The sequence below is a fragment of the Nomascus leucogenys genome, chromosome 5 (assembly GCF_006542625.1).
Source record: "Nomascus leucogenys isolate Asia chromosome 5, Asia_NLE_v1, whole genome shotgun sequence".
In the NCBI taxonomy this organism is placed as follows: domain Eukaryota; kingdom Metazoa; phylum Chordata; class Mammalia; order Primates; family Hylobatidae; genus Nomascus; species Nomascus leucogenys.
In genome coordinates, this window is record NC_044385.1 from 6,468,010 (window position 1) to 6,484,155 (window position 16,146).

At 39.1% G+C, this 16,146-nt stretch overlaps 1 protein-coding gene across 1 annotated transcript in view; it reads right to left on the reverse strand.

Annotated features, from left to right (window-relative positions):
* Nucleotides 1–16,146, reverse strand: part of WDR64 (WD repeat domain 64) — a 156,053-nt gene that overhangs the window by 64,156 nt on the left and 75,751 nt on the right. Inside the window, exons 11-12 of the mRNA XM_030812610.1 lie at nucleotides 5,469–5,595; nucleotides 2,286–2,434 (exon numbers count right to left, since the gene is read on the reverse strand). Coding sequence (XP_030668470.1) covers nucleotides 2,286–2,434; nucleotides 5,469–5,595 — 276 coding nt within the window. The remainder of the gene's footprint in view (nucleotides 1–2,285; nucleotides 2,435–5,468; nucleotides 5,596–16,146) is intronic.

The window sequence follows — 16,146 nt, forward strand, 5'->3', positions numbered from 1 at the left end:
AGGAAAGAGCTCACTGATCCTTCCTAGGAATGTTCTGACTAGAGACATGGGCCCAGCGAGAGAGGGAATGGGAGAGAGAGACACATACACAGAGAGAAAGAAACAGAGAGAAAGAGACTGACCTCAGAGGAGGCCATCTGTGCAATTAGGATGGGTGTAATCAAAATCTGGAGACATGTCAAGACTCAAGAGTCATTTTCTCTCTCTGGAAACACAGTAGAGGCCTTAGACCTGCAGATTTTCTGTCTGAGTCTCTCCTTCTTTATGGAGTTGCCATGTTCAGATATAAATTGCACTGCCAGTTAGTGACAGCACTGAACTGGCAACACAGACTGATTGCACTCTAGGTATTGTGGTGGAGAGGACAGCATATACAAAGTGCCAGGGGTGAGAAAGTTCATCTTTCCTCCAGGGAATGGAAAGAAAGCCACTGCTGCTGGGTAAGAGGGGGGGTGTGGAGGGGATGGAGCTGACGAGATAGTCTAGGGGCCAGATAATGAAGGGCCACTTGCCGGGAAGTGGTAGAGCTGGGATTTGAGTGAAGTCAGTCTGGCCCTAGAGTCCGTACTTTTAACCTCTGCGTGTCCCTGGTTATAGATGGGGTTCTTAAGGGAGAAAGAGAAATGTGGGTCATTGCATGAGTGGGTCTCAGGGGTCACCCATCTCCTGGCCTGCAGTGTGATCCCTCTCCAACCAACCCGGCATGAAAACTCACCTTCATGTAGTCCTTCCACTCTTTTTTCCCACACAGAGATGACATTTTCCCCATAAGAGGTGACTGCACGAAATACTGATTGTACAAAAGCAGGACAGGTTTCAGTTTTCATTTTCCTCTACCTCTCTCTTTAGGCATTACCAGAAATGCACTAATATAATGAACTCAGGAGATTCTCACTTGAGAAAATCTCCAGCAAACAATCACAGAAGTCAGAGACTGAGAGGTAATTTGAAGGGTCCCCAGAGGAATGCTGTCTGCTAGTCCACATGTCTCCTCTTGGAGAGCATGCATGAAATGAAAGGACCGACACCTGAAGCAAACACCTCCAGCCATCACTGCCGGATGACTTCAGTGGTCGTAACGATGGACATGGTTAGCATGGCCAGGAGCCCTGACCTCTAGGAAATGCTGTGATGGCCATGTTACAGGAAAGGGGTCCAGATCCAGACTCCCAAGAGAGGGTTCTTGGATCTCACACAAGAAAGAATTCAAGGCAAGTCCACAGAGTAAAGCGAAAGCAAGTTTATGAGGAAAGGAAAGGAACAAAGAATGGCTCCTCCATAAACAACCCCTTAGGGCTGCTGGTTGCTCATTTTTATGGTTACTTCTTGATGATATGCTAAACAAGGGGTGAATTATTCATGCCTCCCCTATTTAGACAATATAGGGTAACTTCCCGACGTTGCCATGGCACTTGTAAACTGTCATGATGCTGGTGGGAGTGTAGCAGTGAGGATGACCAGAGGTCACTCTCGTCGCCATCTTGGTTTTGGTGGGTTTTAGCTGGCTTCTTTACTGCAACTTCTTTTATCAGCAAGGTCTTTATGACCTGTATCTTGTGCCAACCTCCTATCTCACTCTGTGACTTAGAATGCCTTAACCGTCTGGAAATGCTGCCCAGTAGGTTTCAGCCTCATTCTACCCAGCCTTATTCAAGATGGAGTTGCTGTGGTTCAAATGCCTCTGGCAGCTGGGCTGGAGGAATGCAGCAGAAAGGGCATGGGTGCTTACATCAGAAAAACTTGGGTTCATATTCTAGCCTTCATGCTTATCCCAGCTATGTTGCTTGATCTCTCTGAGCCCTAGTTTCCTCATCTTTAAAATGAAACTCTTTATCTGTCCACAGAGAACTGTTGTGAAGATTAAAGCAGATCACAGAGACTTAAGGCTCTTGGCACGTATTCTGAATCTACAGGGGTTACAGTAGACACCTATAAATTCATTCCCCTTCCTTCTTAACATAAATCCTCTTCCTGTACTCCTTTAAAAAAATCAAAATGCAGACTAGTTCTGTCTCCTTGATCTATTTCCTTTAAAATTCCTATTTTGATTGTGAAAACTAGCCATGTTTATTCAATTGAGCATGTGGGTTGATGGCAAGCAGTCTGAACTGGCTTAATTAAAACGCTTGTTTTTCATGTACTCATGAAAGCTTAAAAATCACTCTAATGTATGGTCTTATCATATGTGCCGCTACATTTGCTTAATCACTCAATGATTTATTTTAAGAAGAGAAAATTACATCTGCATTGCCTTTTTTCTGTTTGAAAAGCCAATAGGTACTTACCCTAATTATGGATTCAGAGCAGATAGTGAGTACTTGGTGAAAATATTTGTTGTAAAGCATGACATTGATTTCTCGTTCATGAGTGTGAGGAACCTGTTTTGTATCTTGTATCATCCTAGTCAAAGGATACATGTCCATAACACTAGATCCTGGAACAGAAGTAAGAATCTCATAAATACGCAATATTAGAAGTTTCTAATCACAAAGGGTTTCAGCCAAGCAGTTGGGTTTGGAAACAGCCAAACAGTGAGATTAGCAATATCATTCAATGCCTAGGAAATGTAATGAGGTGAGAATATTTTCATTTATTCTAGAACATTTTTGACAGATAAAGCACATACGATTCAGCCACAGAAAAGCATTCATTTTGGACTGGGTTTTTTTCAAGTGCAGGCTATTTGGACTTCATTGATATCCTTTTCAGTGAACCTCATTTTCCTATATTTCATAGTCCACTTCTCTCCTTCTTTATTGTGCCTGCAGCATGCCTCTCCATCTGTTGCACAGCAATAATGGTGATGACCAGCTTTCTGCTGAAGGTTAGCCTCCACTTAGTGGTGGAAATTTATTGTTAGAGAGCCCCTTTCAACCAATAAATTGATAAAGCACTCTGTAAACATGGTCTTATTAAATGTAACGAATGAGAATGATCACAAGCCAGTGCTTGCAACATCAATATAAAATAAGATTAATTTCTAAATCACCACTGTAAAGTAGAAGTAGATGAGGAGCAGGTATGCTCTACTTGCGTTTTTCTAAGTATGATTTAAGTGTTAAAATTAACTGTGGCTCTGTTTTAGTGTAATGTCTAGAAATATTAATAAGAATCTCAATTAGCTGGGCATGGTGGTGGGTGCCTTTAATCCCAGCTACTTGAGAGGCTGAGGCAGGAGAATCACTTGAACCTGGGAGGGAGGTTGCAGTGAGCCGAGGTCACGCCATTGCATTCCAGCCTGGGCGACAGAATGAGACTCCTTCTCAAAAAAATAAAAATTAAGATTTAAAAAAAAAATAAGAATCTCAAAGCATTCCTGTGGCTCAAGCAAAACTGAAATTTCTTCCTGATTTTATCGATGTAAAGATTAAGTTAATAAGGCAGATTTTGCATTGAGTTTCTCAAGTTTCTCCAAAGAATTCTCAACTTCAGGAGAAGTTTCAACAGGAGTTACTAAACACTCTCTGAAGTGTTTAAATTTTAAGATAAAACCTGTTCATGTGTAAATATGGACTGAGATGGCTCATCTGGTTGTATTTCTCCATTCAGATACCTTAATATGGAAATGTGAGCAGAATATGGTAACCAGATAGTCAAATCATACTTGGACCTTTTGGTAGATCCTTTTCATTATAGTGACAGTAACTGACTTCATTCAGAATGGACGTCAACAAATTTTGATATGCTTATGGAAAACTGGCAATCTTCTACTTTTTAGCTAGTTACACTACTGCTATAGAAATGATGCAGTGTCAAGAAAGAATGTGGAATCCAGAGTTAGAAGCTCTGATATTGAATCTCAGCTCTATGTTTTAACCTTGTGTCCTGCCACTAGTCAGTTGGGCTGTTTGAGATTCAGTTTCTTCATTTATAAAATAGAAAAAATAATTACTACCTCATATGGTGGCTGTGCAGATCAAATGAAAAAACAGATGATTGTAATGGTAGTTGTCTTAATAAAAGTAATAATGATAACAACAGTGACAGTAGCAACAACATATTCTACAAAGCATTTCTAGAACGTGGTGCTACTGTCATTGGATTTAGCGGACTGATGACTGCTTCATTTGAATCAAAGAATGGATTAAAATCCTAGACATAAGCTTCATGTAATTCTGATGTCAAGTTCATGGTTGCAGTAAGTGTCTGCAATTTTGGTGATTAAACAGTACACAGAGCTTTATATTTTTGCAAACAAAGGTGCTATCAGAATGATATAAAATTGGGAAGAAATCTTGATCTTTCTGTCTTCTTTTTCTTTTACTTATTTGCCTTACTATGTGAGTCCTTAGTGACTATGATGATAAATGGGATGGAAATGCTAAGCCTAGTAATCAAACATGCAAATTGGGGCACTAAGAGAGAAAATTTGCTTATAGACATTAGTATGTTCCTTTTAGAGGAGGTGAAACAGAGAATAGGTGTTTACAACTAAAACTAAGTCCTGTTTTATAATGTGGGAAGTTCTTTATCAAGTATGAAGTGCTAGTTCACTCCTAATCCAGGAAATAAAAACACTGAATGTCAAAAATAATTACATTCTCCACCAGCAGAGACAGCACCAACCTCTTCCCTGCCTTAATTAATCCCACAGGAACTCAGAGCAGCTGGCCAGTGGGAAAATGCTTGGGAAATTCACTCATTTTGTCTTCTAGAAGGAGGACCTATTATTAATATAATGCATTTTTATCCTGAAGCCTAAAGGTATGTGTATAAAAAGTGCTCAACCTAGATGTCTAGCAGGGCCCCTTGTTTCTTCAGTAGGCATGTCTTTCTAAGAGGCCACAAGAAAAATCAGCAACAAATCTGTTGGCATCAGCACTGGGACTCTATCTTCACTCTCCTTTGGTCTTCGTCGAGAGGCAAAGGCTGGTGAAGGTGTCAGTGCTTTTCCTACTGAGTAATGACTCGTTATCAGAATGGCATGGGCCCAAATTTCCTCACTGCAGAAAAGGGGCATTGACTCGGTACGCTGCTGCAGCCACTGTAAGATAGGATCGTATTCCTGCTCCAGAGTCAAAACAGAGCTGTTTGTGGGAGCTGGATTTGCCCTATACATAGCAGCAAGTTACATACATCCCACTTCTTTGCTTAGCCCAGGCATTTCTTCCTAGGTCCAAGAACTTAAAGCAATAACCTGGTGTTTTCAGATTATTAAAACTATCCTTTGAGGGCAGAATGATAACTATAGAATTACTCAAATAGAACTTTCTTCCTAGGTTCAAGAACTTAAAGCAATAACCAACCTGGTATTTTCAGAAAAGTGCAGTTACACATTTCATTCACCCAGCCACAGAAATATATAGGAAGGAGCAGAACTGAATTAAATATCTACTGTCATGAATCATGGTTTGATAAATTGCCCTTCTAGTTTTGTTTTTCTTGTAGTTAGTGCTCAAGTGCTAGTTTAAAAAAAAGGTTAAAAATCAAGACATGAGTTTCATTTGACATTAATTGGGTACACTTACCCGTAATAAGCATGCCGTGATTGGCATCATATATCATAGAGTAAATCTGCATGTCTCCTGGTCCTCCCTGGCTGTCATGGAAGACTTGTAATAGTGAAAGAGTTTGTATATCCCACACCCTGAAAACCTGGAAGAATAACAAACATAGTTCACCACTATTTATACTCACCTTTCCCACCCAAGATATTTAGGTGAAGCATTTTCAGTTTGAAATACGCTCTTATAAACTTATACCAAAGTATTATTTATACGATAAGCATACATTTGCTAAGCTCCAATTTAGTTCTGGGTTGGATAATTGTTCATTAATATCAGAGGAAAATAGCAGCAGTGATTACTTTGCTTAAAGGTATAACTTTAGGAATTGGATTTTTCTATCATTATAGGGGAGGAACATAGTATTTATTACTTTTTTTTTTTTTTTTGCGACAGAGTCTTGCTCTGTCACCCAGGCTGGAGTGCAGTGGCGCAATCTCGGCTCGCTGCAAGCTCCGCCTCCCGGGTTCACGCCATTCTCCTGCCTCAGCCTCCCGAGTAGCTGGGACTACAGGCACCTGCCACCACGCCCGGCTAATTTTTTTGTGTTTTTAGTAGAGACGGGGTTTCACCATGTTAGCCAGGATGGTCTCGATCTCCTGACCTTGTGATCCGCCCACCTAGGCCTCCCAAAGTGCTGGGATTACAGGCGTGAGCTACTGCACCCGGTATTTATTACTCTTTAAGAATATGGAGGAATAATAAAAGATCATGACTTACTGTTGAATTAAAGCCACATTTCTCTTTGTATTATGGATGAGAAAATAGGGAGAAGACATATTTTACGTGGAAGCTTTCAAATTGCTCTCTTATGACGATGGGAACATCTTACTAAGTGAAGTTACTAAAACCCTCTCTCTCTATTTGCCCAGAGATGTAAGAATTATAAAAGTAGTTTTTAGGGATGGTATAGAAACACTAGGAGTATGAGAATATAGGTTTTTAAAACTATCCTTTGAGGGAGGAAAGATAACTATATAATTACTCAAATAGAACTTGAGTTGATATCAGAGAATAGAAAGAACAATGAAGTGCAAATTCAGCAAAACTAGGTTAAGTCTGTGATCTGAAAGAACTGGTCTTAGCCTCTTCACTGTTCTGCTTTTTTAGTAAGTTAGTGTTATTGAATTTCAGAAATAAGTGTTGACTCATCAATAATTACATTTCTTCAGTTGTAGAAACTGGGGGGAAATTACATTTTCTAGCTATATATCAGCCCTTAAATAATATTTTCATGTTATAGTAAATTTATTAACCTATTAATCTGGAGTATTTGTCGAGTAAATGGGTGACCATTAACAGAACTACATACAAAACTTTAGTAAGTAGTTAAGAGAGCTACTAACTAACTTCTAATTTGAAGCACTTATAATCGAGTTCATTGTAAGTTAATTAGGTTCAAATCTTCACTATTGCTAAGGCAGGTTAGTCCTCATATGTAAGAACACAAAGTTGTCTAGGTCCCGTGACTTGGAGAACACTGGTGAGAAGCTTTTGCTCAAATGTAAACCCTCTGTTGGCCTAGTATTACTCAGAACTTGTACCATTGAAATTTATTTTCTTCGTTCTAGTGAAAATGCCAATTTTGGAAGAGTAGATAGAACATTGAGCCTTTTCAGCCTTTTCTATCATAAAGTAAACAAGCATAATGGATTATATGAATTTCAATCCAGAGCATAGAATGAGAGACAAGTAGAGGAAGAGACACAAAAGTGGATTCAAGGAGTTCACCAAAAAATGTGTTTCTATGCAAACTGTTTTTTATTTTATTGCCTTGGCTAAGGTATGTTCATGGTGGGCAGTCTTTCAGCTGTATGTATATACACTCTGAATTGTAACTGACAAAAAGAACAAGAGACTAGGCAAAGAAGGATTAGGGTTTCAATTCTAGTTCATCACTTAAACTCCTTGAGTCTCAGTTTTCTTGTTTCTTGAATGGCCATGATGACATCAGCACCATTCACCTTATTTAATTGATGTGATTATGTTTTGAAATCTGTGATGTTCTCTACAGAGTTATTATGTTTGCTTTTGTCTTCTTTCTCTTCTTCAGTGTGCAGTTCTTCGGGTCTTTCCAGTGTGTTTTAGAGAAGTGGCAGTTGCCGGGCTGTGGGAGGCACAAACACCTTCTGCGTCATACTGCTCCTACCCTCTAGGTTTTTTTGCTGCCCCTCTCCCTATATGCCTTCTTTGCTACTGTCATACCAAAGTGTTTTGCATTTCCAAAAAGCTTCTTATTCTGGTCTCTGTGCATTCACACAAACTCTTCCTTTCATCTGCAATTTCCTCTCAAAGGCCTTCTCTATCTAGCTAACGCCTACTCTTTTTTTTTTAACTCTTCCATAAAGAGAACTAAAGAGTTCAGGTCAGAATAGTGCTAAAAGTTTTTGCTTTGATGAACTATTTCTTCTCCAAACACACAGAAAATATATCTTCAAAAAAGCAAAAAGAAACAGCAGGGCTCCAAAGCAAGATATATATCTCTCTAGATCCAAACAAGAGAGAAGCATGAAGCAATGAATGGGCTGAAGCCTGAGACCTGGGTGCTTGGTCTGGAGCAGGCAGTGGCAGCAGAGCAGCTTCTGCAGACAGACAGGACCAGAAGACCTCCATGCCTGGGCTTCATAGCAGAGGTAGCAGCAGGTCTTCCAATTCAGAAAAGCAACAGGCTGTGCTCTGTCCTTATCTGGATGTGTAGCATTTTCAAAGATATGAGACCAGTGAGGGTGGGGCACATCACTTTTTGACCAGGAACTAAAGCAAGGTAACCTCTGGCTCAGGGATGAGAACTATTTCTGAAGTGGGACCTGAAGGACCAGGTAGAGGAAAGTGTAGATTGGAAGGAGTATGCATACACACACACACACACACACACACACACACACACACACAAAAAGAGAGAGAGAGAGAGAGAGAGAGAGAGACAGGCTGGGAGCAGTGGCTCACATCTGTAATCCCAGCCACACACACACACACACACACAGAGAGAGAGAGAGAGAGAGAGAGAAAGACAGGCTGGGAGCAGTGGCTCACATCTGTAATCCCAGTCCTTTGGTAGGCCGGGGCGGGCGGATCACTTGAGGTCAGGAGTTCGAGACCAGCCTGGCCAACGTGGTAAAACTGTTTCTACTAAAAATACAAAAATTAGCCGAGCATGGTGGTGCATGCCTGTAATCCCAGCTACTCAGGAGGCTGAGACAGGAGAATCGCTTGAACCCAGGAGGTGGAAGTTGCAGTGAGCCAAGATCACGCTACAGCACTCCAGCCTGGACGACAGAGCGAGATTCCATATAAAAAAAAAAAAGAGAGAGAGAGACAGATAGAGAACTAAATATTAAAAGGAGACTATACTTTTTAGAAAAATATGGGAGAGGAGGGTATCTTCAAGAACTTCAGAGTTGGAAGAGATTTCTTAAATAAGCACAAAAAGCATAAGCCATGAAAACTTTAAAAATTAAAATTAAAAACTTCTGTTCAACCAAAGCAACAAGCACAAAGACACAAAGTGTAGAAACTACTCAAATGTTCATTGGCCAAGTTAGACAAATAATAATGTGCTGCGTTCATACAACAGGATTCTATCAGCATTTAAAACAAATGAACTAGAGCTGTATGTAACAACATAAATAAATATCAAAATAGAGTGTTGAGGGAAAAACTGCAGTAGGGTATATTCATTATAATATTTATACTATAAATATTATATAAAACATGCAAAATAAAACTATCAGGGACACTTGCACTAATGATGTAAAAACATGGTGCTGGTTAAAAATTAACAAAAACTCAAAAAAATTAATCTTTAAACAACTTTCATTGCACACCCTTCCAACTAGATGTTCTTTCTCTAGATGCCCATAATATAGTCATGTGCTGCTTAAGGACAGGGATACGTTCTGAGAAATGTGTCCTTAGGCGATTTTGTCATTGCATGAGCATCATAGAGTATACTTACACAAACCTAGCTGGTATAGCTTACCATACACCTAGGCTATATGGTATAGTTATATATGATCACCATCATATATGCGGTCCATCGTTGACAGAAACATGGTCATGCAGCACATGAGTGTATCTGTCTATATTAATAGCAATTAGCAATTATAATATGATGACTCATTCAGTGGCCTTCTCTACTAGACTATAACTCTCGTGGAGGAAGAACCACAGCCTATTTGACTCTTTTTTTCCCAATGTCTTATGCATTCTGTTTAGCTTGATTGGTTAGTCAGTTTTTGGTCTTATTCTCTGTCTTGGTCAAATAGGAATTTATATGGCTTCGCATTGTACAGACAATACGTTTTAAATTTAATAAATCAATTAATAGGACAGCCTCAGAAAACATAATCTATTTACTTTATTCTTAGGTGTTCACAATATATTAGTTGCTTTGGGGAAAGAGAGTAGTGATATTTGTGAAGCCCAAATATCTGAGAGAGGTTAATTCAGAAAGTTTATTTTCCAAGGTTGAGGACACATGCCTGTGACATAGCCTCACTCAGGAGGTCCTCATGACATGTACCCAAGGTGGTCGGGGCACAGCTTGGTTTTATACATTTTAGGGAGACATGAGATATCAATTAATACACGTAAGATGTACATTGGTTAAGTCCTGAAAGGCAGGACAGCTCAAGCGGGGGGGGGCTTCCAGGAGGGCAATCAGATATGCATTTATCTCAGTGAGCAGAGGGATGACTTTGCATAGAATGGGAGGTAGGTTTGCCCTAAGCAGTTCCCAGATTGACTTTTCCCTTTAGCTTAGTGATTTTCGGCCCCCCAAGGCTTACTTTCCTTTCACGTGTTAATTAGGCTCTAGTCTTCTTTCACTTATTCCCCTAGAGGTTGTCAGTGTTCTTGTGACAGGTATTAGTGATGCAAAGCTTGGGAGGACAGAAGTGGAGCCAGGTCAGCACTGAGGGGGTTTAGGAAGAAAACAAAGGGCAAAACATGGCAGAAGCAGACTAAGTTGGTATAAAAGGAGACTAAGTGGCTTTACGACAGAGATATGTCGTTAAGACTTGTAGAGAAAATCAAGGAGGACAGGTGGCTTCTACTAAAGAGGCCAGGGCAGAATGGAACATTTATAAGTTATAAATTAAATATTATATGCATATAATATACGTATATAAGTAATAAATTAAATATTATATTCATATAATATGTGCATATAATACATGTATATATGCATTATGTATAACAGATGAATTATATGCATATAAACAAATTATTTTAAAATTTTTTCTTCTAGTAGCAGTAAAAATAATAATGATGATTCTCTTCTCTTCTCTTCTCTTCTCTTTTCTTTTTTTTTGAGACAGAATTTTGCTCTTGTCGCCCAGGCTGGAGTGCAATGGCATGATCTCGGCTCACTGCAACCTCTGCCTCCCGGATTCAAGCAATTCTCCAGCCCAAGTTTCCTTAGCTGGGATTACAGGCACCTGCCACCACACCCAGCTAATTTTTGTAGTTTTAGTAGAGATGAGGTTTCACCATGTTGGCCAGGCTGGTCTCAAACTCCTGACCTCAAGTGATCCATCCACCTTGGCCTCCCAAAGTGCTGGGATTACAGGTGTGAGCCACCGTGCCCGGCCAATAATGATTTTCAGATAAATTGGGAATGGAGTGAGATGGAGGGATTTTTTTAACAATGGGAAAAACATTCAACTATAAGGTTGATTAAGTGTTTTGAGGGTAATTTGTAATTGGAGTCACTTATCACAAAATATCAAAGAAAAGGACAAGAGAAAGACTTCTGGAGCCTTTTGTAAGAATTAATAAATAATGATGAAGTAGAAGAAGTTTAAAAATATATACATGTGTGTACCCGAAGTGAGGGTTGTTTTGATTCAACTGTATTTCCTGGCATTTCTTCCTGCAAACTTTATGCCAATTATTATTGTCCAAATGTATTAATAAAGTATCTGGGTTTTGTTTTGTTTTTGTTTTTGACAGAGTTTCACTCTTGTTGCCCAGGCTGGAGTGCAATGGCACCATCTCAGCTCACTGCAACCTCTGCCTCTCAGGTTCAAGTGATTCTCCTGCCTCAGCCTCCCAAGTAGCTGGGATTACATGAGCCCGCCACCACGCCCAGCTAATTTTTGTATTTTTAGTAGAGACGGGGTTTCACCATGTTGGCCAGGCTGGTCTCAAACTCCTGACTTCAAGTTATCCACCCGCCTCAGCCTCCCAAAGTCTTGGGATTACAGGTGTGAGCCACCACGCCCAGCCAGGTTTCTGTTTTTTGATGGGTGTTTATTATAGAGTGACTAGAGCAGAATGTCTGATTTATAAGAAGATACAACACTAACAAGCCATACAAAATTCATTATACATCAAATAATTATGAAATTCTAGCCTAGGTGTTACAGATACAAAGATTAATAGAAGCCCTATTGTTCTTGAGTAGATCTAAGTCTTGCCAGGAGAGTAGATAGATGACAAGTGGTGATACTGCATTGTAAGAAACATTTGAATAGAAGTTTGAACATTATTCCATAATGAAAATTGTACCAGTAGAAATCTTTAGAATTAGAATCACAGTATCATTTAGATAGAGCAAGGGGTCTGGGGAATTCACCATTTTCTGATTGTAAAGGAAAGTCAGAATTTGGCCTGCCTTTCTCATTTTACCCAACGGCTACAAGAGGCTAATGAGATTTTTAGTCCTCAAATAAATCAAATCAGGGTCACTCAATTGATTACATGATTTTACATTAAGGAGCCTGAAGGTATATAAGATTATGAAACTCTTTTGAGAGTTAATATAGTACTACATACAAATGGTACATTTGAAAATCAGGGTATGTATGACAGTGCAGTATAAAAGGCAGGCACTCAACACTTTAGGAAATTCAATGCCAAATGTATTTATTAAGTTCTTACACATTACTTAATAAGAAAAAAATATTTTTAGCACAGTTGTAGAACTAAACCTGTTAATTTTTATCATCTTGTTTTCACATTTTTCCTGTGTGATAACTGGCAAATAGAAAATGAAGACATCCAGCATGTCTTTAAAAATTAACTTTTTAATTACTAAACTAATGTACCTAGTAAGCAGATTCAAACAGTACAAAAACCAAAGTCCTCCTCCCCACCTACCACTTAACTCTGGACTCCTCAGTCCCACTCCTTAGGTAATAATTGTTGGAAGATACCACCTCAGGGGGCAGACTATCTCAGTTGAATCCTGATTCACCTCCAAAAGCTGTGTAACTTGGGCAAATCTCTTAACTTCTCTGAGCCTTAGTTATCACACTTATAGGGAGAATAATACCAGTACCTATCTCAACCTATCTCATAGGGTTGTTATGAATATTAAGTGAGTTCATATATATAAAGAGCTTACATCTATGTTAGGACATATTTATGTACTTAGATTTATCTCATTCTTTTTTTTTTTTTTTTAAGAGATGAGGTCTCTCTATGTTGCCCAGGTTGGTCTTGAACTCCTGAGCTCAAGTGATCCTCCCGCTTCAGCCTCCTGCATAGCTGGGACTGCAGGCGTGCACCACTGTACCTGGCTTTATTTCATTCTTTTAATGGCTGAATAGTATTCTGTTTGCGAATGCTCCATAGTGTATTGTAATTAGTTCCCTGTTCATATGTATTATATTTCTTTATTTTCTTTTATTAAAGCAGTAGTGAACCTCTTTGCACATATATTTTTGTAAAGTACACTGGCTTTGTAAAGCAATATAGATATAACTGAATGATAAATTCCTACAAATAGAATGTTTGTGTCAAAGCATGCGAATATTTTGAGTTTTGAGAGATACACCAGATCAACCTTGCCTTTTGAGAAGATTACAGGTAGTTTGATAACTTCCTGATTTCAAGTTGCACAATCAAGTTCAATTTTCCCAGTCCAATTTACCGGGAAAATTGAACTTGATGTCTGTGTCATTCCTAGATTTGGTCATCAAAGATTTGGGGCAGCTATGCTTTATTTACTCAACTAGATTTTTAGCTTCTTTTGGACAAAGATTACATCAAAATATAAATAGGCACAGAGCCTAATGCACTCTCAGGCATTTAGCAGGGCGTCATATATTGGTTGACATATTAATGCAGTAGAAAGTTGGGATTCCTAGTTGTACAGCCCTGAGACACAGTTTACCAGCCAAGAAACAATGCAAGGGAACCACATTTTGTGAGAGATAAAAGGTTAATGTCAATGGAATACCCAGATAGTTACCTTAGGGAGGCCGTAGTGAATATGTGTATGTGTGTGTGCAAGGGGTCTGAAAGCTGGTAGAGGTGTCTAGAGAAAGTCTAGAGGATAAAATAAAGACACTCAGAAACACAATAAAAATTACAAAGGAAAGAGTCCCAAAGGGCAACAATCACAAAGAGCCTGCCTCATCTTAAGCAAATGTGCAATCATAGCTAAGAGCTCCTGGTTATGCAAGTGTGATAGCCACACTCAGAAGGAAGCCTCATGTAGGGACTGCTTCCTGGTCTCGGTAGGCATGTTTGCTCCCAGGACTCAGCGCCATCCACAGGGTCTTCCTTGGAAGGTTGTCAAGGAGCTGTCCTGGGTGATGAACTAAAGAAAAAGCAACAAGACCTGCACATAAGCAAAAAGTATTGCAAGTTGAGAACTGAATTCCAAAGCATGTGCCCTCACCCCTTTTTCTTAGTTTTTATTTTTTCTTCCTAGATGGCCACTCACATTTTATGTTTTCTAATACATAGTATATTTGTCTTCCCCAGAAAATTTTCCTGCAGTCACTCAGGAAAGTTTTGAAACAAGTCTTACTCTTAAGAATGTTGCAAACAGTTTACTCAAAAGGGAATGTCCCAAGCCGCAGAACGAGTACACACAAGGTAGTAAAATATGAAGGCAGTGAAACCAGATTCTCAATCATGGATGTTTCCAATTATCAAAGAAACAAGAAAAATAAATCTTTGAACTTACATCATTTACGATAATCCCATACAAACAGAAAGCACAAGGAACTAAAGCAAGGAAAGATTTCAAATTTTTAAAACTTGAAGGTAACATTTTAAAAGGTTAGTTTTTCTATCTCCAGGTTTATTTCAAATTTACACATTTCTCACTCACCAAAAGGAAAAAAAACTCAATTTTTGTCTTAGTGAAGGCTTTGTGCATGACATGATATTTCACTTAGATGTAAAGGATCTATAGGATGGCTGGGAATGGGAGGAGAATTGGTTCAAAGATGGGGATGCACAAAGCCTTTGGAGAAGAATTTAGTAAGGCCTGGAATTTCTGAAGCCAAACAAAGCTGAGAAGATATTCTTGTTCCAGACCCTAGAGAACCTTAAGAACTAGAAAAAATAATTTGAACTCTATTTGTAAGGCATGAAGGGCCTTTGGATATCTGTGAGAAGGCAATGACAAGGTTATAAATGGGTTGGAGGAGGATCAACGTGGCAGTACAATATCTGGATGGTTTGGGGAGAGAAGAAACTGAAGATAAGAGGTCTACAAGTGCTGTCTAATGGGCCACCTGCAACTGGGAGCCCCTGGGTGGATGGGTCTGAACTAAGGCCATGACTCTGGGAAGAAGAATGAGGTAATTTATAGGAGACACATTTCAGAGACTTCAAACTGACCAGTGGCAAGGCTTACAGAGATAGAAGGATCAAAGGTGACTTTGAAGTTGGATCACGGCTCACTGGGAAACAAATGATACCATTAACAGTTAGAGGAAAATCAGAAGTAAGGAAGAGAAGACTTGAAGTAGAAAATAAATTCAGTTTTAGGTATGCAGAATTTTTTTTAAAGATAACTGCCTTTGAAGATATGCACACTCATAATCTAGTCAAACTGCCTTTTCTCAGGTTTCTACATACCACTTCCAAAGTGAAAATGTACAAAAAATAGCAACTTTTACATACATTTGTAATCTGTTATAAATCATCAAAGTATGCAAATTTCTCCCCTTCATAGAAAAAAAAAAAAAAGAAGAGAATCAGCCTTTTGGTCAATAGAGCTGTGCTTGAGAAGGTTTCCAACCATTGCTCCCATTGGTTTTGCTGATGAAATGAAAGTAAGTGAAGATTATATTTGTCTCTGCATTTTTCAACATTCGTCAATTCTTCTTCAGGTGTAATAGATGTGGCATATCTGTTCAATACTTGGGCTCTGTGACTAGACATACAATTTTAGCAGTTGGGGAAGAAAGTAATATCCTGGTGGAAAGACTGCAAAATTAGAAGAAAGAATAAAAATCTTGCTATTTTAAGAGCTTAGGAAAAGGCATGTAGTGGGCACACAACTACACATGGTGATTTATGTGCTTTCTGCTTAATGTGATGAAAGCTAATTTATATGAAAGAGTTTGAAGGGATGTTGTCTGTTCCCTTTTCTGTAAATAATAATAATATAGCTTCAATAAAAAAACCAAAAACATGTATATGCCTAGTTTACCTTTTTTTTTTTCCTTCTTTTTTGAGACTGAGTCTCGCTCTGTTGCCCAGGCTGGAGTGCAGTGGTGCAATCTCGGCTCTCTGCAACCTCCACCTCCCAGGTTCAAGCGATTCTCCTGCCTCAGCCTCCCAAGTAGCTGGGGTTACAGGTGCCTGCCAGCATTCCAGGCTAATTCTTGTAGTTTTAGTAGCAACGGGGTTCCACCATGTTGGCCAGGCTGATCTCGAACTCCTAACCTCAAAT